Raw genomic sequence first — 22,154 nt, 5'->3', positions numbered from 1 at the left:
GGGCTCACGCCTTAATGAATGAAAAACAGTAAAACAATCAGATGGGCCCCCAAAGCAAAATTTAAGGGTCACGTCCAAGGTGGAAGAAGAGCCAGCCAATGAGACTGATAAGACACCTAGGGATCTGGGGATACTCAAGTCAACCAGGCATCACCAGATGAAGTTGGGGCACTCTTTGAGAGTGAATAACCGGGGTTGTCCAAATTATGATGCCATGAACTTTGCGAGCAGGGTTGTCAGCTATCAATTTAAAGTACCAATTCTGAGGAGAAAGCAGAGGCTACAACCAGTTCTAGTTAAGAGTCAGAACAGGGTAACATAACATAATCTTGGCAGAAAGGAGAGCAGGAAAACTGATTTTCTAAAGAATGGAGGGCCTAGGATTAGGGAGGCCTAGACCCTTGGTTCTGGCACTTTCTCAAGGTCAGTCTTGGTACTTTGCCAGGTCACTGTGGTCAGTCAGCCTGTATTTCAAAAGATGACTGACCATCAGATCAGGGTCCTTGAGACTTCACTACTGACACAAGGACTTAGTCTAAGCAAGCTACCACCCCTGAGAATGAAGGCTTTGGGAAAATGAATTTAGATTAAAGGAGCGACAAGAGAATAAATAAAAATATCAGTTTAAAGAGGAAGACCTAAATATGAGGTAGGGAACCAGGCCAGAGTGGCTCAGTTGGCTGAGCCTCATCCTGTGCACCAAGGGGTTGTGGGTTCGATTTCCGGTCAGGGCGCATGCCTGGGTTGCAGATTAGATTCCCAGTTGGGATGCTTACGGAAGGCAACCAATCAATGTTTCTCTCTCACATCGGTGTTTCTCTTTCTCTCTCTCTCTCTCCAAATCAATGGAAAAATATCCTCAGGTGAGGATTAACAAAAAACAAAAAAAGAGCCCAACTGGTGTGGCTCAGGGGTTGAGTGTCAACCTATGAACCAGGAGGTAACGGTTCAATTCCCGGTCATGGCATATGCCGGGGTTGTGGGCTCAATCTCCAATAGAGGGCATGCAGGAGGCTACTGATCAATGTTTCTATCTCTCTCTCCCTCTCCCTTCCTCTCTCTAAAATCAATAAAAAAGTTTTTTTTCTTAAAAGTCATAATTTTAAAAAAGAAAAAAAGCCTACACCTCATTTGAAGTAACTCCTTATTCTAGAATTTAGCATTTAAAAGATTTATCCTGCCTTTCAAGTGCATAAAAATAACATACACAAATAAGATTATAAAACAAATCACCGAAAGTTATTAGTGTTAAAAATAAACAAATGTGTGACGATGATAATGTTTCTTTATTAGCACATTAAACAAACAAGTAATAACTACTGTAATCCCAATGTAGTGATGAGCAGACAGTAATGTATCTACAATAATTGTAACGTGATACAAAAATATCTCTGGTTTCTATTGGTGACAAACTCACAAGTATTGCTAATACTACTTTGGCTTGCTGCCTACATTCATAATTGAAGCAGATGTTAACTTTCAGTTACAGGTCATTAAAAATAAAGAAGTTATTTTTCCCCAGTCACGTGCTTTACCCCAAATTTTACCACAAATCCAGGCTAAGAACCTCCATTCCATTCCCTGGGAACCTGGGTATCTATCAGCTTTGAACCAAGACCCTCTCTGTTAGTAACCAATCCAAGTAATAAATTTAATCCATGTACAATTCTTCCTCAGTGTTGTGGAGATTCCACTCCCACGCCTCCCTCCTTTCTCCACATCAGTCCCCTGCATCTACTCTCATCTCCTGCCAGCACACTATTTACTGAGCACTCACTATGTGCCAAGTACTATTCCAAGTACTAAACATGTAGTAGTTCATTTAAAACTTCACAACAACTTTCTGAGGTAAGTACTATTATCACTCCCAATTCAAAAATATGGAAAAATCCCAGAGAATACCACTTCGACTACACTCTTTCCAATTTACTAATGGCATTTTATATTTTTCTTCCACTGCATTCACCAAGCAAAACTCCAACCCCAGATCAATCCATCTGTCCACTTTCTCTTTTTCTGTACCTATACTTCTAAACTCCTGGTGGGGGGGAAAAAGTATCTTTCAATCGCAGTACAACTTAACCTAAGCCCTCAATGATACCTGGCAAAACCTTCTGTTTCACTAGTCAAAGCTCTTACCACTCTCCACTGCAGCTATTTCAAACTCCATTCCCCTCACATTTCCAAACTTGGCTCATTTTCAGCAGACGACTTCATAGGGAGCAAACACCATCGGACAGGAGCAGCGTGAACTTTCAGCAATGAACCAAACCAATATATTCAACTTCATCCATATATCTGATTACAGTAGGAAAACTGTCAGAGGCTAATCCTTCTACCCATTTTCTCCCACCTCAAGGACCTTTGCTTACAACTGCTGCCTCCCTAAAATACCTTAAACCTCTAGCATATACACTAATACCCTTCCTAGTGATGTTCAAACATCCTCAAATTTTCATTACGAGAGAGAGACACAGACCAACCCTGCCCTATATCCCTCCTCCCATTCGCCCCAAACTCATTGACAATATAGTAAAAAAAATAAGTCTCCACCACTTCCCTTTCACTTCCCAACCCATGCAATCTGATACAGCTCTCAACAGGACCGATCTTAATAAGTAACTGCCCCACATCTGATACTGCTGACATTCCAGTCGCCCCTGGCTTCCCTAAGACCTCTCTCCCATCTTCCTCGACAGCTCCCGCTCACACTTTTTTACAGCATATTCCTTAAGTGTAGTGCCCAATGACCTCTTCTTATCTCACTTATATACTCTTCTTGAGCCATCTCAGTCACTATCACTTTTTTAAAATTTCAAATAGAAGTATATAAAAAAAACAAGTCCCTACCTCCTCCCCCCACTCCTTCAAGGGCAAGCTCCTATAAACATTTGGAATATACACTCCCAAATCTTTTTTTCTCCAGTGTGCACAAGTCATAGTCTGCCATATACCAAATATCTACTGTATGTTAAAACTGGACTAAACATTTGATGTGCATCAAATCTAATCTTTAGAAGGCCTGTAAAGCAGGCATTATTCTTCTATTTTCACAAGATACTGGAAATGAGGCTCAGGGGAATTAAAGGACTACCACCATTACTGAGTGGCAGAGCTGGAACTGAAACCGGACTCCCTACCTCCAAAACCCTGGCTCTATTATTGTGTCTTGCCCCCCAAAACTTAGTTTTTAGTGGGTGATCTAGGTGTGTTTTCTTTCAGCCCCATGAAAACGAAAGGGAATATTACTCATTTTTCTTTCCATACCTGCCATTGATCACTTCACTGCAGAGAGCAGAAACTGACTTCCTCTCAAGCAAATGAGCCTTTTAGATAAAGTGCCAAAATATACTCTTTTGGAATTTTAAAAAGTATATTTAACAGCATCTTATTAACAAGACCTAACTATGCCCCGTAGTCTTTTTCTTTCTTTCTTTTTTAAATCTTTGCCGAGTGGAAAAAATCCATTGCTTTTCGGCGGGGGGGAGAAACATGTATGTGAGAGAGACACATCGATTGGCTGCCTCCTGCACGAGCCCTGACCGGGACCAGGGACTGAGCCTGCAACCAAGGTGCGTGCCCTTGGCCAAAATCGAACCCAGGACCCTTCAGGCCACAAGCTGACGTTCTAACCACTGAGCCAAACTGGCCAGGGCTATACTCCCATAGTCTTAATTCTTCTCTAGGAAAAATGAAAGTTCTGCTTAATAAACACAACACAACTTCACAGTTCAGTTTGCAAAGCCATTTTCACATATATAAATTATCATCTCATCTCAAAATAACCTAGTAAAATATCATCACTTTATATTTGAAGACTCTCAAGTCTAGAGAAGTTAAGAATTATGACCACATTCACACTCCAGAATCAGAAGTCACACCTCACACCACAGTGCTGTGACCCTAGATAAAGTGCTTTTACCACCACCTCACAATGTCAGTATTTTGAGGACATTTTGAAAAGTATATAAAGAAAGTATGTAAGTTTCCTATCAAATCACCATAACACAATTCCTACACATGATTTTCTAGTAGAAAACCAATTCTATTTGGGAGGCAGAGGCACAAAGTTGCAAAAAGTAAAACACATAATTCTTTTAAATTCCTAAAATAAGAAAATATCATTTTAACCCAATGAACATCTTTTAATAGAGTGCCAAGCAGAGGTGATAAAAATGACCAAGATACAAGGCACAGAATGAAAAGAAATAATTCAATATGATAATTATCGTAATACTGACATGAATAAATGGCATTCGTTCATTTTTCATTCCAAAACATGCTGCTATGAACTGAACTATCCCCCAAAATCTGACATTAAGCCCCCATGTGATGGTATTAGGCACCTTTGGGAGATAATTAGGTTTAGGTGAAATCATGAGGGTGACACCAGAGATTTTGCTGTCTCTCTCTGCCATGTGAGGACAGGAGAGGAAGCTAACCAGAGCCTGACCATGCAGGCTCGCTGATCTCTGACTTTCAGCCTCCAGACTGTGAGAAAATTTCTATTGTTTAAACCATTTCTGTTGGTATTTCGTTACGGCAACCTCAGCAGACTAACATACATGCATATACAGCTATGGCACACAGGCACTGTGCTAGGTACACAAGGGATGCGAGATTGATTACCTAAGGGGGTAGAATAGGGTGAAAAGAGTTTAAGACCGGGATCAAGAGATAAGCAAGAACTGGCTGCCAAGTAGAAAAGGAGAGCCTGTACAGAAGAATCTGCTAATATACACATGAAGGCCTAAAAAAGTAATAATGTGATTTCCAGGCCATTAGAGAGAAAAATAAATGAAGGTCCCAACATGACTGTACTGCAAACACTATGTTCTATCATGAAGTCACTATAAATAATGGGACACCTTATTTCTCAATATACCATTTGATTTTTTTTCCCATGAGTACATACCATGAAAATTGTATTTACTAATATAGGAAGGAGATCACTATACATCATTAAGAGGAAAAAGGATACAAAATAGTATTGGAATAAGGTCTTTTTTTTTTTTATAAAAAAATTAACACGGGCAAATTTGTTTAAAATAAGACTGAAAGAAATAATACAAAAATGTTACTGCCCAACTTCCATTCCTAGCCTTTGTTCAATTCATTTTCCAGACAGAACCTTTTTTAAATGAAGACTGGATATGTCACTCCCCAAAATCCTCCAGTATTTTCCCAATTGCACTTAGTATAACAGAAAATTCTTAACCTGGCTTGTAAGGGCCTGGGTATTCTGGAATTCACTGGATGTGGTTCCCACCAATTCTTTGGGTCTCAGCCTAAGTATCATTTCCTTGCAAAGTTCTTCCCTGTGCCCTCCCTACCCACACCCATTCTCACATAGCCTTCTTTACTTTCCTTCATCGTAATTACCAGCATGTGTATTTTACATATACAGGGGTGGGCAAAAGTAGGTTTACAGTTGTGAATACATGAAACAGAGTTTATTCTTGTATTATAATCATAACCTGCATGTCTTTTCCCATACTAACAACTGTAAACCTACTTTTGCCCACCCCAGTATATATGCATATTTCTATGTGCTTATATATGTATCTCTCTTCCCTAGTAAAGTGTACCTAGTAGAATACTCCATAAATGTTTGTTGAAAAATTAAAAGTTGAATTATAGGTTTTATTTTTCTCTTTTGTAATCTATATTTTCTAAATCTTTTTCTATGATGAGCACAGACTTGTACAAGGAAATAACTAAGACAGTATTACTACTCTACTGGTTCTTTAGACCAGTGATTTTCAACCTTCTTCATCTCATGCACACATAAACTAATTACTAAAATTCTTCGACACACCTAAAAATATGTTATATTTTTTGCCAAACTGTCAAAAAAGATAGATATAATTTTGATTCATTCACACTTGACAGCTATTGTGTTGCTGTTGTCATTTTTTTTATTTGACAATCTAAGGAAAAAGAGATGAGTGCCCCTGACTGAACAAGTCAGGTATTGCGTATTTTAAAAATTCTTGCAGCACACACGTTGAAAATCACTGCTTTAGACTCAAACAAATATCTTCTCTCCTCTCTCTAAGCATAACAGTAATTAAATCCTAATAATCCTTCTATAAAAACTATCTTTCTGATCAATCCTGTTCCCTCTGTATCCAAGACCCAGGCACCAAAATTCTAACCCCAAGCCTACTACCAAGCTTCCTGCCTCTAGCTTTTCCATCTACTAATCTTTATTCACATAAAAGAACTGTCTTTCTAAAAATCCAGTTTACAGTATTGCTATTTTTAAAACCTACAATTGTCTCCAATCTCATTTCCAACTATGTATAACGGTACTAATGACTTCATTTTCCATAGTCCACACACAATCTCCCTCATAACTTAGTTTTCATTACTAGACAACTTAGATTTTCTTCTTTAGCTATGCAAAATAACATCACTTTTAGGATACCTTTCCCACATAATTATTGTCATATATATCCCATCATAATATATCATCTATAATGCTAGTTTCCCGTAAGGTGACATGCCACATCTTATTCAAAATTCTGCTCGAAACTTAGATCTACCTAACGTGTTCCCTATCATTTGCATGTTCCTCTTTCACCACACCCCCAACAGCAGTTCTTCTTTACTCCATTCCCCATAGCACTCAGCACTCCTACCCACTCTACTACCACTGATGACAGTCATTTTTCCCTCTCCTCATGAAATATGGACAGTAGCCCACACAAGGAACTCCTCCCTTCAAAGGAATTCTCTTCTCTTACCAGCTATTAAGATGACAAAAAATAATTTCCCCTGAATTGCATAGGAATAGGAAAAGGCTGCCATTGTTCCACAGACCAGGCAAAAGAATCAGCCAAAATGTGACCTAAGAAATCTGGAGGTGAGAGATGAGCCACTTCTCCCATCAAACAATGAAAGTAACCATATAAAAAATACAAACCCTAGGCCTTCAATACCAATGCTACTGACAGCAAAGTTTCTAATTAACAAAGCTTATAATCAGGACACAGCCACACAGTATGGAGAAAGTAAAGCTATAATGGCAAAGTCTCAAGTGGTAGTGTGTGGCTACTAGAAAAGGAGATACAAGAGTTGAGGAAGCAAGATCCCCAAAGAAGCAGAGAGACTATATTGGGATGGGGGAAGGGGTTGGTCTTAAGAGGAGGGCACTTGCCCTGTAACTGAGAGGAAGGAGTTGTACATAAAAGTAACAGGGGAAGCCAGGAAGGGAAAACCTCTATGTATAGGCTCAGGTCAAAAGGCGGTGTAAAACAGAGATTTTAAGGGGGTGATGAGGATTTTAAATAATCACTGGGTAGAATAAATCCAGGGGAAAATAAGTGAGGACCTGAACTAAGGAAGTGGCCCTGAAAATGGAGAGAAGGCAAATTCAAAGAATTAATTCAGAAGAATGTAGACTGGATATCACTAGTGAAAAAGAGAGAAGATAGCAGTCTTAATGACTTAAACAACTGTGTAGTTGAAGGGAAATGAACTGACAAGGAGTGCAGGAACAATCGTAGAGGAAAGATGCAAGTCCCAACTCTCCATTTCCAGTCCCGACATCTCTCCTCAACACCCTACTGAAGCATCAAGGTTAGGTATAAATTGGTTACTGGACCTCCCCTTCTGAATTTCCTAAAGGCACTTACAACCCAGGGCAGATCAGCAGGCAAACAACTTAAGCAAAGACAATAAAATAAACAGACTTTAGGGGACTCTCTGACTGAAACTGCTGAGCTCCTTTCAAGGGCTCTAACCTTTTAGGCAGAGGGATAATTTTTTTTAATGCCTAATTTCATTTTCAAAAACTTACAGCTTAAACAAAGTTTGAAGATTTATACTTCCTGACTTCAAAATTTATTACAAAGCTACAGGAATCAAAACGATATGGTACTGGCAAAGAGATATATAGACCAATGGAACAGATCAGAGTGCCTGGAAATAAACACCCACCTGTATTACCATAAGATTTTCAATAAGGGTGCCAAGACCACTTAATGGAGAAAGGACAGTCTTTTCAGCAAATGGTGCTGAGAAAACTGGATATCCACATGTAAAAAAATGAAGCTGGACCCTTATTTTATACCATACACAAAAACTAACTCAAAATGGACCAAACATCTAAACCTAACAGTTAAAACTATAAAACTCATAGAAGAAAACAGTAGAAAAGCTTCATGACACTGAATGTGGAACTTATTTCTTGGATATGATATCAAAAGCATAAGCAACAACAACAAAAACAGATAAGTAGACTTTACCCAAATAAAAAACTTTTGTGTGACAAAGCATACTACCAAGAGAGTGAAAAGGCAGCCCACAGAATGGGAGAGAATATTTGCAAATCATATAGCTGAAAAGGGATCAATATCCAGAATATATAAAACTAAGAAGCAAAAAAGAAAACCTAATGAAAAAGTAGGCAAACATCCTGGCCGGTGTGGCTCAATTGGTTGGGCATCATCCTGTGCACAGAAAGGCTGCCAATTCAATTCCCGGTCAGGGCACATGCCTGGGTTGCGGGCTCAATTCCCAGAAGGGGGCGTGCAGGAGGCAACCAATCGATGTTTCTATCTCCCACTGATGTTCATCCCTCTCTCCCTTCCTCTCTCTCTAAAAACTCAATAAAAATATGTTTATCCCAGTTCTTCTAACTAGTCAAGGACAAGGCAGGGAATCAAGAACAGGGCATAGCTGCTCTGGATCTAAGGCATTCACCCTACATCCCTATGCACTTAACATGTATTTTCATTAAAGTAAGTATTTTATTGAAACCATTTGCACATCTGTCTTCTATATAGACCGGAAGCTCCTTGAGAGTAAAATTTTCTTCTTTGTAACCCCACCACCTAGCAAAGAGACTGGAACGTAGGTGTTCAATAGGTGGACTGAACTGTTTCCATTTTATATAAATAGGACATACGTACAAAAATTAAATGACAAACTCAATTCAGTGACTGCACTGAAATGTAAGTTCAATTCTTAAATGTTATTTCTGAGCTTATTTTTTTCACATAGTATACAACTGCTTAACAGTAGCATTTAAGAAACTGGAACTAGGAAATGAAACCAAAGCAAAAATAACCATTAACAATTTATATGCACTTCTTTAACTTCCAGTCCTCCCAGAGGGTAGTAGTTGGGGGAACACAAAAGTTTACCTATAAATTACCAACCAACAAGAATCACTTTGACCAAAAAACTTAACTCAAAACTTCCTATTGTTCAGTATGCTACGAGTCCTCCAACTACTGAACTACAAAAATCCTTATCAGAGAAAAAGATTTCTAAACCTAAGCTACACACAAACTTTTATTTTCAATATTAATTTTTTTCATTATCGCTCTCTAAAGGAGCTTTTTCAGACATTTTTTTCCCTAACCTCTCCCCCATTGAATTTTAATAAGATGGATACACTGTATATGTTTACATACTGTATGTGTAAACATAAAAAGAGCAAGAAGTTTTCACCATCCCCAGAACCAGTTTTCACTCCCTTAAGGGATGAAACTGCCCTCATTGGAAATACATGATTTACTTAGTATTTACTGAGTGGTAGCTCTATGCCAGGCTGAGATACTATCAAAACAGCAACACAATTTAGTTTTGTATTTTACTGTACGAGTTATGACTCACAGAACTAAAATGAAAATAGAGACCTTCTTCCTAGTGTTTATACTTAGTCAAGGGCTTGGCTCAATAAATATGTTTTCGTGGTTTTTTTAAAATATATCTTTATTGATTTCAGAGAGAGGAAAGGAGAGGGAGAGATAGAAACATCAATGATGAGAGAGTCATTGATCGGGCCCGCAACCCGGGCATGTATCCTGACCAGGAATCGAACCCCGATCGCCTGGATCCTAGGTCGATGCTCAACCGCTGAGCCACGCCCGGCCAGGCTCAATAAATATTTGAAGAATGCATGGAAATTGTTAGAATTATAGATGTGATAGTTACACAGCTTGTGAATGCCATTTAGCAAGAGGGCCAGGCTACAGAAATGCTGGCTTAAAAAAAAAAAGAACATAATTACTAAGAATAGGAAAATCAACAGTAGTTGCCTTGAAGAGTTGTCCAACCAGTATGGGAACCATCATGAGTGAGAAATAAACCTTTCTTGTATTAAACCACAAAAAAGGAAGACAGACGGGGGGGGGGGGGGGGGGACGGACGACAGGACACGTTGGCTTCATATCTCAAAGAACTCAAAATTCAACTCACTACAACCCTGAAACCTGGAAGTTTCTAGTCCATTTTCAGGAGGAAAAAAAGACAAAACAAAACAAAGAAACAGTTCCTATTCCGTAATCTTTAACCTTATGGTTCACAATATGCTTTGAGTATCTGATGAAAGCTATGTCCCTTTCTCCAGGAAAACACACACACACACAAAACACACAATTGCTGAGAGTTCAGTTTCTAAACCCCATCTGTTAACTCCAATTTAAGTACTTCCTCATTAACAGAATATGTATACCAAATGCAGTTTATTACGTTTTAAAATGTTATTTTTCATTTAAATATGTTTTTAAGTTTAAATGTATACTTAACCAGAAGCATTCTTTTTTGGTAATGTAATGTATCTTAATATTAATTGTATTCTTACAGATCAGAAGTTTACCAAACAACTAATAAGAAAAGAAACAGCCTGTTTTCTACATATAACTGTAACACCTAAATTAAAACCTCAATATTCACTAAGAGCCACAAACATCAATTTCAAAATGAAGCCAAGGTTCCCACCTTTGGTATTTGTCACTACACTTATTAAATAGAAGAAACACAGGACAAGTACAGTATCTTGGTGCTGCTTCAAAAGGACACTCTCATGAAAATAAAATCCACTAAAAAAGACCATAGCAACTCTGAATGATACCATTTATTCTAATTAACAGCAGAAAAATTATGCTAATAGAAAGTAGGGAAAGTTTGCTTGGACATACAGGAGTATTGGGCTGAAAGATTAAGATAAGCATTATGCCTTTAGAGTATTTTGAGACTTACATATAAGCTGACACTTCCTATAATCATTTATTTCTTAAATATCAGAAAAACTCACCAAATATTTCAAAATTTGAACAAAATAACTTAAAAGTATAATTCTAAAAGATAATCGCAAATGATTCATACAAGGCGGCTCAAAAGGTTTGAAGTTAATAAATATCAAATACTAGTTTTTTGGCCACACTGAAAGAGCCTCAAGGTACTGAAAATGGTTTCAATAGTATAAAATCTCATTTAAAAGTATAATCAAATGGGCCCGGCTGGGCATGGCTCAGCAGTTCAGCATCGAACTAGGACTCAGGAGATGGCGGTTCCATTCCAGGTCAGGGCACGTGCCCGGGTTGCGGGCTCGATCCCCAGCTGGCAGTGTGCAGGAGGCAGCCGATCAATGACTCTCATCATTGAGGGATGACTCTCATCCCTTTCCCTTCCTCTCTCTGAAATCAATAAAGATATATTTTAAATATATATACATATATAAAAATATAATCAAATGGCGCGATGAATTCAAAAAACTGATTTTTGAGATTCTGTATCTCTCATACTTTTGTACTTAAATATACCTAAAAAAAAAGTTCAGATCTTTCAAAAATATGAAGGATTATTTGTATTAACAAGAAATCATAAAATTCCAAAACTCAGGAGACTTTATTAAACTTTAAGTTACTAAAATCCTAGCACATCTTGAAATACTAAATATTTGTTGAATAAATTACTCATCAAATATAATATACAGAGATGGTGTATATCACTGAATGTATAGAAAGGAGACTTAAAAAAAAAGTGCCCTGGCCGGTCTGGTTCAATGGTTAGAGCATTGGCAGGCAAACTGAAGGGTCTCAGGTTTGATTCCCACTCAAGGGCAAGTGCCTGGTTTAAGGGTTCATTCCCTAGCCCGTCTGGCATATGCAGGAGGCAACCAATCACTGTCTCTCTCTCTCTCGCATCAATGTCTGTCTGTCTGTCTCTCTCTCCACCCCCCACTCCCACCCTCCCTTCCCATTCTCTCTAAAATATCAATGGAAAAAAATATCCTTGGGTGAGGATTAACCAACAAAATAAATAAATAATTAAAAGTTAGATACCTTGATAAGTATTATATTTCAAAGTAGTGACCTTGGGAAACTTATTCCAAAAACGGCATGCATCTCTCTTTGGGATCAATCTTTGGAGCCAGTTTAAAAGCCATATAAAAGTCAGTTCCATCATTTTAAACTTAAGTATTTTGCCCTAAGTGTATACTATCCAGCCCAAGCACCTACTTATTTTTCAAGATACAGAGTGAAAATATTGCATTACAGTTCTTGTCTCCAAGCATTGGAAACATCAGTAACTGACTCTGGCTATCTTAAAAAATGAACTTTACTAGACTGCTCTGGAAGCTTACAAAATTGAAAGGTGCCTGGAAAATCAGGATAGAAATGACAGCACCAGAAGGCTAGAGAGAAAGATGCTCAAAGAACCATATCAGAGAACAGTCTGATGCACACACTGACACTACTCAGATAGGTCTCCAAAAAACCTCACGGCCTGTTCTGCTCTCAAGAGCCAAAGCCCAGGGAGATTGGACAAGTCTAGGTCTGGTTGCACCACAAAAGGGAAGAGGTAAATGGTTCAATAGGGCATCCTGAGCTACACACAATGGGAAACGCCCTAAAAGCAAAACAAAACTGGGGGAAATCTTGGTGGAAAGCAAAACAATAAATGTCTGCAACAGTCCAATCAGAACCACCATGGGAGAGGACTATCTCTCTCTCCATTTAGAGAACTTTGAGGCTCAAAGAGCTGAAATATGTGAAACAAAGGATACACCTCAGACCAGGACTAAGGCACCTTTTTCCACTTCTGCTATTCTATAGGCTCATCCTAAACTACACCTGATCATTTAAAATAATCAAATCCAACCTTAAATCACTAAGATTTGCCAACAACAAAGATATTTAAAAGTACATGACACCAGTTATTTGAGGTAATTCTCAATGAGGTATTCTGAAAACACTGACTACTGAAGGCATCTATGGAAAAATCACGTAGTTGGGGAAAGGAAAACACCTGGCTCATTTGCTGCCCCTCCCCTTCAAACACAAGAAAGATTGCAGAAATCGTGCCAAGTACTTGGAAGTTGAACTGAAGTTTAAACCTATCTGCCATCCTTGCTGCGGCCTCTGAAGATTTACTTCAATACCTGTGTCACTGATGCTCCACCCAGGCTAAGGACAGAAATCCCCAGAAGGGCTTGCGCATATGTGTTTTAGTAAAAGCCAGAAAGAAAAATCATTGGTAAAAAACCTGAAATGTGTACTTAAATAAATAAATAAAATTTTTTTTAAATCTTTCACGACTTTAGTCACCCATAATAGGTAATCTGAAGCCAAACTATCTGCTTGTTGGCAAACTGAGCTTTCTGTTCAGTAAAGAAGGGAGGAGAACACTAGATTGAGAATATAAATCAAAGTAACTTTTTTTAAAATACTGTAGATTATAAATGTGTTAAAAGTTGGTAACTCAAGGAGAATGAACAAATGACTATCTCACAATATGGATGAATCTCACAAGACAATGCTGAACAAAAGCAAAACACAAATGAAAGTACAAAACTGAGCAAAATTATTCTATGCTGAATTTCAAAGCCAAGCTAGTGGTGACCTTTGAGGACTAGGCAGTGACTGGAATGGAAATCAAGTGGGGCTAGTTCTGTTTCTTGAATAGGTTCTAGTTTAACAGGTGTGTTCAGTTTGTAAAAACTCATCACATTTTTTATATCTGCACTTTTCTGTAGGTTTATTATTCAACAAAATTATTTTTTGAAAGCTGCAAGTCTCACCTTTTTAAAAAGTCAAAATAAAACTAATTTCACAATATTTTATTTTGATTTCAAATAAGGTTAGCTCCCATATATATATAATGTGTCCATCACTAATGACCTACCTAATCTTAATATTTAGCTTTTATTTTTGTGGTGTTGTTTTTTTAATATATTTTTATTGATTTCAGAGAGAGGAAGGGAGAGGGTGAGACAGAAACATCAATGATGAGAGATTCACTGATCGGATGCCTCCTATACGCCCCCCACTGGGGATCGAGCCCACAACCCAGATATGCACCCTGACCAGGAATCTAATCGAGATCTCCTAGATCATAGGTCGATGCTCAACTGCTCAGCCACGCCACCAGGCTAGCTTTTAAATATCTTTGAGAGTACCTAGATATCACAAAGATGACTGCTTAGTTAAAATAATTAAAAAGTTAAAGCAGTAAGTTTACTGAACTACATACAGGGTGGGGTAAAAGTAGGCTTACAGTTGTTCCTGTAGAAAATAATATAGTAACAAATAAAAATACAAGAATAAACTGTGTTTTGTGTACCTACAAATGTAAACCTACTTTTGGCCCACCCTGTATTATGGCTAAAAGTAGGAACTTGTTACTATCAAATTAGTAAGTTAAAATCTAATATTAAAAAGCATAAATGCCTAAGCTCTAGATCAGAGAGTAATTCCTACCCCCTAAAAAGAGCGATACAAGTTGAAGACATGTGGGGGGGGAACCTCCAAAGGAGAAGTACATGCCTGGTCATTAGTATGTAAAGACATGAGGACAGGAAAAGATAGAGAGGTTAATCCCTAAAACCTAAATTTAAGCAATACGAAATCCCAATCCCACCCACCTCCACTTCAACTCCCTGGACCTGCCTGCAACAGGGAATAAAAAGTTCCCTATGGTGGTTGTTCAAATCAGCAATAAATATTCAGAGTTACCTAGTGTCTGGACCTTGGCCATGACTTGGAAAAGTACAGTGACTCCTGACACAAACACACCAGATGGTTTCAGTTACCTGCCACCAAAGAACTTTAAATTGTCTAAATTTTCTAAGTACCATTAAGTTTCAACAAACAAATTGTTTAGATTATCTTCATGAAAACCTATCACAGCAAAGTAGCATGTTTATATGTTTTAGCTAAAACATTTAGAGTTTAATACATACTTGAAAAAACAAAAAGGTACTTACTTTCTCACCATAATTTCTCACTCAGAGTAACTGAGAAGTCCAAAAGCTAGTTTTGGTTTTAGTATTTTTAAGTTTTAGTTTTCCATACAGGACATTCTCTCACAGAAAAGTCTCAAAAACTGTAAAGCCAAAATGTCCACTCAGGAATGAAGAGGACTTGTTTTCATTTTGCTTTTTGCTTTTTCTAAAATGTTTTCTTTTGTCCCAAAAGAAAAATGTTTATTACCAAGATCCTAAAAGGGTGAGTTGGATACCTTCTAAAATCGCATTTCTAGAACACTGGGTATGTAGTTTATTTTTCCAAAGAACAAAAAATTCCACACACGGCCTGGGCCCACTTCCCAGCCAGAGAGAGGGGACATAACTTTTTTTACATGTGATCCCAGTAAAACCTAAGCAAATGGAAAACCTAGATACTGTACATGCTCTAGACAGTCCTAACAAGGTACACTTTAGTTCCTTAGATTACTAAATATCAGGAGTCCACCAACAGTCCATCTAACCTCACCTAGATCTGATAAGTTTTGGTGAAGTAAGACAGACTCCGTGGTTTCAGAAGGATTACAGTGGTTTTTTTGCCCGCCTGCATGAATTGACAAGACGTTCTTACAACCAAAACAAAACTTAGGCACGCCTGAAACTAATATAATTTTGTATGCCAACTATAACTTTAAAATAAATTTTAAAAAAGGAAACAAAACCGTAGGTCTTCCTGCATCTGACTCTCAGAAAGGGTGTCCCTGCTTCCGAAGCCTCCTTACCGCACGATTCATTTACACTAACCATCTCCCCCATGGCCTGGACGTCTAAAAATAATCACTTTTGTCGACAGACAGGGGATGTGATAAAGCAAACACAGCAAAACGCTATTAATGACGGAACCTAGGAGACGAATGTATAAGCTGTGCACTAGCCTTTTCTCCCCACCTCTCTCTGGGTGAAAACTCTAAGATCCTCGAGCGAACATAACCTTCCCACGTCGGGACACGAACGCCTGCGGCAGCTGCGGCCTGCCCGGGGCTCGGGGCCTTTCCCCAGACCACTCACCCAGCGCCCCCCGCAGAGGCCCTTCCTCGAGGCGGCGGGACCTTCTGAACAAGGGAATCGTCAACTGATAAAATCGAAAAGCGAGGCTACAAAGACTCCCACCCAACGCCAGTCAGCCTAGAGAGCCGTTTTCCAGTAGGTGTCACGAGGGTTTTGTTGGACTTTTAACTTTACCAGTACAACTCTGCCTCCACTGCCATTTCACCAACGTTTTTTAAAATCCTAAAGGGGACGCCTCAAGCTTTGTTAAAAACCTCCTAGGAAGCAGGTCGGTGGAGCCCCCCCCCCCCCCCCCGAGCCCGCAGAACCCCCGCGCCCCGGGCGCCGCTGGTCCGGGCGCTCCAGCCCAACCGCAGCCTCCGGGTGGGGACGGGCCCCGGCGTCACGCGGGCGGCCACCGCGCGGGCGGGGACGACGCGGCCCTCGGTGCGGGGAGGACCGCAAAGCGCCAGGCCAGCTGGGCGCCCCCGGGCGCGGGGCTCGGGGCTCCGGGGCCGGGAGGGCGGCCGCCCGGGCCCCGCCCCGCCCTGCGCGCACCTCTCGGTCCTTGAGGCCCAGCAGGAGCACCTCCTCCATCAGGGTCAGCCGCGTTTCCTTGGAGTCGCCCTTGTCGTCGTCGTCCTGCTCGTCGCGGCGGCTCTGCGCGTCGTCCTCGCCGCCGCCGCCGCCGCCGCCCGCCGCCCGCTCCTTGTCGGCGGCGCTGCGCGAGGCCTCGGTGCGCCGCTGCACCAGGCCCGAGCTGCGCTGGGTCAGCGAGGTCATGGCTCCGGCCGAGGCGCCGCGCCGGGCGGACGGGGACGCGGGGCCTCCCGGCTTTCCCTGCTCCTCCTGCTCCTCCGCGCGGCCCCCGACCCGGGCTTCCGTGCTAAACCCGGGCGCTGGGGCGGCGTCCGGCGGCGGCGGGGCCGGGGGCAGGCATGGGACGCGGCGGGGCGAGGCGGGCGGGCCGGGCGGCGGCGCGGCGGACGCTGTCCTTCCTTCCTGCGGCCGCGGCCGGGGGCTGCCGAGCTCCGAGGCGGCGGCGGCGGCGGCGTCTTCCCAATATGGCGGCGCCGACTGACGTCACCGGAGGATGTGGCACCGCCGCGAGGGGCTGGCCCGAGGGCGCCGGAAGCGGCGGGCGCCCCCGCGCCGGGGTCTCCCGGGCCTCGCCCTCTCCGCGGCGTCCCCTCCAGTGCCCTGTCCTCCCTCCGTCTGCCTCCCCCTCGCTTGTCAAGAAACCGGCGCTGGAGCCGCGAGGCGGGGGACGTGGCCGCCTAGCGAGCTGGCACACCCCGCTCGGCCTCCGGCTGCGCCCTTAGCTCCCCGGGCCCCCCCATCCTCGGGGCTGGCCTCGGCCGGGCTGGCGGGGACCCGCCCGGCTCGGAGCCCGGGGTCCCCTCGAGACACAGAGAACTCGGGCCGCTGCGGGCGGGGGCTCCGCGCACACTCCCGGCCCTCCCGCAGGAGCGGCGCGGTTAAGCCGCTGGAAAGGGGCTTTCAGTGTCCCTAGGGGCGCGTCTGCGTGAAAGAGGTGGGAACAGGTCGGGCGGCGCCGCCTGCAAACTTTCCCCGCCGCCCGACCCGGGGAGCGGCCGCGGGCGGGGAGGACGCCCGGCGCTGCCCACGGAGGCCGCTGGCCCGGCGCCCGGGGAGGCGGGGAGCCCGCCGAGTCCGCGGCCCGCTCCGTGCGCGTTGCACCCCCTCAGCCTAGTCCCGGGTCACATCCTCTTGGCGCGCTCGGCAGTTTACGCGAGTTACGATCAAGAATAAATGTCAAACCTGATGGGAGGCATGGAAGGCCAGAAGGGTGGAGCTTGTAAGTAAAACATCACCTGTTAACGATGGCATTGTGTGCCTGCCAATGTTATTTTAAAATCAACAACGACCGCGGGCTGTGGCGACAGAATGGCTTGGATGGAAACGGATTGTTGTAACAGGACTTAAGCTATAATAAATGAAAAACGCCCCCTGTCAAACCGTCCCATAGAATATTCTGGCTCCCGAGCTCCTCCCGCTCCACAAAACCATTATCCCAAACTGGCCTCACCTGTCACCACCCGAGCCGGACCGTGGCGACCGCTCGGTGCCCGGGGCAGGGCGAGTACAAAGTAGACCTTTTATTTTCCTTGGGCAAAGGTCAGCTTCGCCTCAGACAGTTCCTCCTGTTCACATCCTGTTAAGCTTTTTCTTTTTCATCTCTCTCTCCCAGTTCTTTCCCAAATAGCTTAAGTGCATTTCCTTTTAAAAGAAATGTAATTAATTTATTACTTGACTAATATAGACAAATACATAGTTGAAGCAGTATAAATACAGATACAGTGAAAACCTTCCAGACCTGCCTCTAGTCACAGGGTTGTTTCCCCCTTCTCACCCTTGGTGGCTTCAAAATATTAGAGCAAATGCTCTCAAAAGGTGAAGCCTGATGCCCCTCCCCAGATTCAGGGGCTCTCTTAAATGAATGAGGCAGGTGTGACTTCTTAGATTAGGTCATAGGAATCTGCAGCTTCTTCCTTGCTCTCCCTCTCCCTCTCTCCATCTCTCTCTCTCTCTCTCTTTCTCTCTCACACACACCTTTTTTTTTTTTACCACCTTTTAAAAGAAACGATGTGTTGTTCCACTTATTCATGCATTTATTGGTTGCTTCTTGTATGTGCCCTGACAGGAGATCAAACCCACAACCTTAGCATATGGGGATGATGCTCTTACAGGCTGAGCTCCCCGGCCAGGGCATAAGATCATTCTGAGTGAGGGAGGCCAGCAGCCGTATCATGAAGAGAGAGATGCGAGCAGCTTTATGGAGCAGCGCAGTTGGGAAGGAACTGAGGCCTCCTGCCCACAGCCCTGCGAGTGAGTCACCTTGGAAGAGCATCCCCTATACTCAGTCAAGCCTGTCCTTAGCTTCTGGATTGCAGCCTCATAAATGAGGCTGCAATCCCAGCCAGTCCCACCCAGCAAAGCCATTCCTGCGTTTCTGAGCTACAAAAACTGTGAGATAATAAATATTTGTAGTCTTAAACTGCTAAATTTGAGCCCATTTGTTACGCAGTACTAAAATACTTGGGCACATATACACACAAACAGGTAACAACTAATATTTCTTTCTTAGATAGCCTTCCAGAGTTTTATAAATGCATATTCCACCAAATATGAAAATAACTTTTTCTTCCCTTTTTATGCAAATCATAGCACATTATCCACATTGTTTTGTATCTTAATTTTCCCCCACTTAATTGATGTTGGAGAGCTGTCTATATCAGTACTTGAGAGCTCCTTCGTGCTTTGTTTCAGCTGTGCGACATTCTAGTGTATAAACACACCATAATTTTTTTAGTCAATCCCGCATTGGTAGACATCGTTTCTAATCCTTTGCTATTACAAACAATGCTGTAATAAATGTAATGACTATGCCCCACACTCTTCAAAGTATTGAGAATTTGCACAACTTTCCCTTTTCACTTTTTTCAGTTTTCCTAGCATGTTTTCCTTTCTTATTTTCCACAAGGTGGACTTCAAAATCACCTTGTCTAGAAAGAAGGAAAAAGAGAAAGAGGAAGGGAAAGGAAAAGGGTATGATATTTGGGAAACCAAAATATAGATTTCCAACAACAATGAGTATTTTATTTGTTGCCTTCAACACTGTTTTGCATTAGTTGCAGGTATCCTGCATAGCAGATAGACATTCGTGTAGGTTACAGCTGTTCCCTCTGATAATTCAGTTGCCCCCCCAGCACCATAGATAGTTACTACCATGTTGCTGACTATATTCCCAGTACTTTACCTTACATCCCATGCCTATTCTGTAACTACCAATGAGTACTTAATCCCATCTCCTTTTGTCACCCCGCCCCCCACTCCTCTCTGGCCTCCATCACTTTGTTCTCTGTATCTATAAGTCTGCTTCTGTTTTGGTCATTTGTTTTGTATAAGAAAGGGAAGAACAAAAGAATATATTCATATTTGCTTATATGTGCATTTTTATTTTACTTTTTTTTTTTAAATATATCTTTATTGATTTCAGAGAGAGGAAGGGAGAGGAAGAGAGAGAGAGAAACATCAATGATGAGAGAGTCATTGATCGGCTGCCTCTTGAATGTGCCTGACTGGGGATCGAGCCCGCAACCCGGGCATGTGCCCTGACTAGGAATTGAACCCCGATCGCCTGGATCCTAGGTCGATGCTCAACTGCTGAGCCACGCCCGGCTGGGCTATATGTGCATTTTTAAAACCCTGGAAAGATACAGAAGAAACTAACAAAAGCGGTTACATGATTTGAGAGAGAGAAAAGAGACACGGTGGTGAACACGTAAATGGTGTATTTGTTTTTTCCATGGGACATAATTTTTTTCGAATCTACACATATATACTTTTTATTTATATTCAATTTTAGATTTACTTTTTCAAAATATCAGCTCTATTAAGATTCAATTCATATACCATGTAGTTCACTTATTGAAATTGTTCATTGCTTTTTAGCATAATCACAGAGTTGTACAACCATCCCCACAATCAACATTTTCATCACTCCCTCCGCCCAAAACCACCTACCCACTGGCAGTCGTTCCCTTTGCCCTGTCCTCTCACTCCTAGCCTAAGGCAAACTCGCCTATTTGCCTAACGAGGGGGTCAGTTCCTCTTTTTCCTTCTCTGGTGCATAGATTGAGTCATCTCTGCTTACTTTGCCCCAGTGCCAGTACAAACATGTTCCTCTCCGACAGCCATCATACTTCCTTCAGCTTCATTTCTGTAAATGCTCTGTGTCAGCCAGGAGGGACTTTCTGCCAGCTGTCTGTGGGCCCTGTCCCTAGCTGACAGGGAATGTCCTAAAGAGCTTTCTGCTCTATCCCCTCTTGAAGTGGAGAACTCCCTCCTCCCTGGCTGCTTACCTGCCAAAGTGTAAATGTAAAGCAGCTGTTCCCAGGTGTATCCGCCATAGTCTTTTCCCATCTCCTGCCTACCTTTAAAAGATAAAATTGTTGTATTTTGCATTTATATAGCCCCTTTTCTAGAAGCTCACAATACTCTTCAGCACTCTATGGCAATTTTTACAGTATCCTCATGAGGTTTACCACAACGGTTTTCCTTCCATATTTGTTCCTACTCTATTACCTTCTCACCACCAGAACCTCTCCCCATCAATTCACTAATGAAATTCAGCAACTATTCCAAATGAATTTTTAACTGCATAGGAAAGTTCCTCTGAATAGAGTATGTTTAAACCATATGAAAAAGCAACAGGGTTCATATACAAAACACTAATTTTATTCAAAATGTCATCAACCGAAAGAAATTATTTTAACTGGGTTATTTCTTTTCACCAAAATAAAATGAGGATACAAGAAAGTTATCTTAATAGATAGAGTAATGTTCATGATCATCTTAATAATGATTATATCTTCTTTAACTCAAAATCCCAATAAACTTTGACCTTGCATCATTTAATTAATAAATAAGATGGTGTGACATAATTACTTATTTCCTCCTGTGAAAGGTTTGTATAAGTCAAACATATGCCTTAAATAATCCTAAATTTGACATTGAAATTGGGTTTTTTACATTTTTCTTTGAAGAGTTGCTTGATTGGTTAGGCTAATTTTTTTTCCATTGTTATTTTTTTACATTTGCATTTGAAGGTAAATGTTAGTGGGTTTTGGAAAATCCATTATCAACCAAACTGCAGTACACCTGATTGTGGAAGATCTGGGTATGGCTTTGGGAAAGGGACAGTTTTGGTTCTCAGTGATTCCAAGTCAAAGGATAGAAGACAGGTTGGAAACATTAGTTTGGAGAGTCATAGTCGGGTATCAGAGGAATTTAGAATTCAGGATCGAGTTCTGTGTATAGGTACCTAGAAACAAAACCTGAACAGCACCATCATCTAGTATCCACAGAGGTGTGATACTGAAGCATAATTTTTCTAACATCACTCTCGTTTTTGCCAAATTAAGACTCTTTTTAAGGAAATAGGTGTGCATCACAAATTCTGATTTTTGTCACAAAATTGGTAAGTAAAATATTGATGAAACTAAATCACTAAATATTTAGATTTTCCCCATATTCAGCTAACAGTTGTTTTTGACCCATAGGGTAGTGATCAATAGGCTCCAACCCTGGCTCCAGAGTG

At 41.6% G+C, this 22,154-nt stretch overlaps 1 protein-coding gene across 2 annotated transcripts in view; it reads right to left on the bottom strand.

Moving 5' to 3' along the window:
• Nucleotides 1-16,828, bottom strand: part of GOLPH3 (golgi phosphoprotein 3) — a 48,003-nt gene extending 31,175 nt beyond the window's left edge. For both annotated transcript variants that reach the window (XR_015714246.1, XM_087815322.1), the window contains exon 1: nt 16,589-16,828. Coding sequence is in view for 1 of the 2 variants with exons in the window: in XM_087815322.1 (XP_087671448.1) it covers nt 16,589-16,813 (225 nt within the window). In the remaining variant the exon portion in view is untranslated. The remainder of the gene's footprint in view (nt 1-16,588) is intronic.
• Nucleotides 16,829-22,154: the final 5,326 nt, after the last annotated feature.

This window comes from Miniopterus natalensis, chromosome 3, assembly GCF_054644295.1.
Source record: "Miniopterus natalensis isolate mMinNat1 chromosome 3, mMinNat1.hap1, whole genome shotgun sequence".
Lineage (NCBI taxonomy): Eukaryota > Metazoa > Chordata > Mammalia > Chiroptera > Miniopteridae > Miniopterus > Miniopterus natalensis.
The sequence above is the reverse complement of the archived record's forward strand: the minus strand, read 5'-3'. Positions and strand labels throughout refer to the sequence as shown.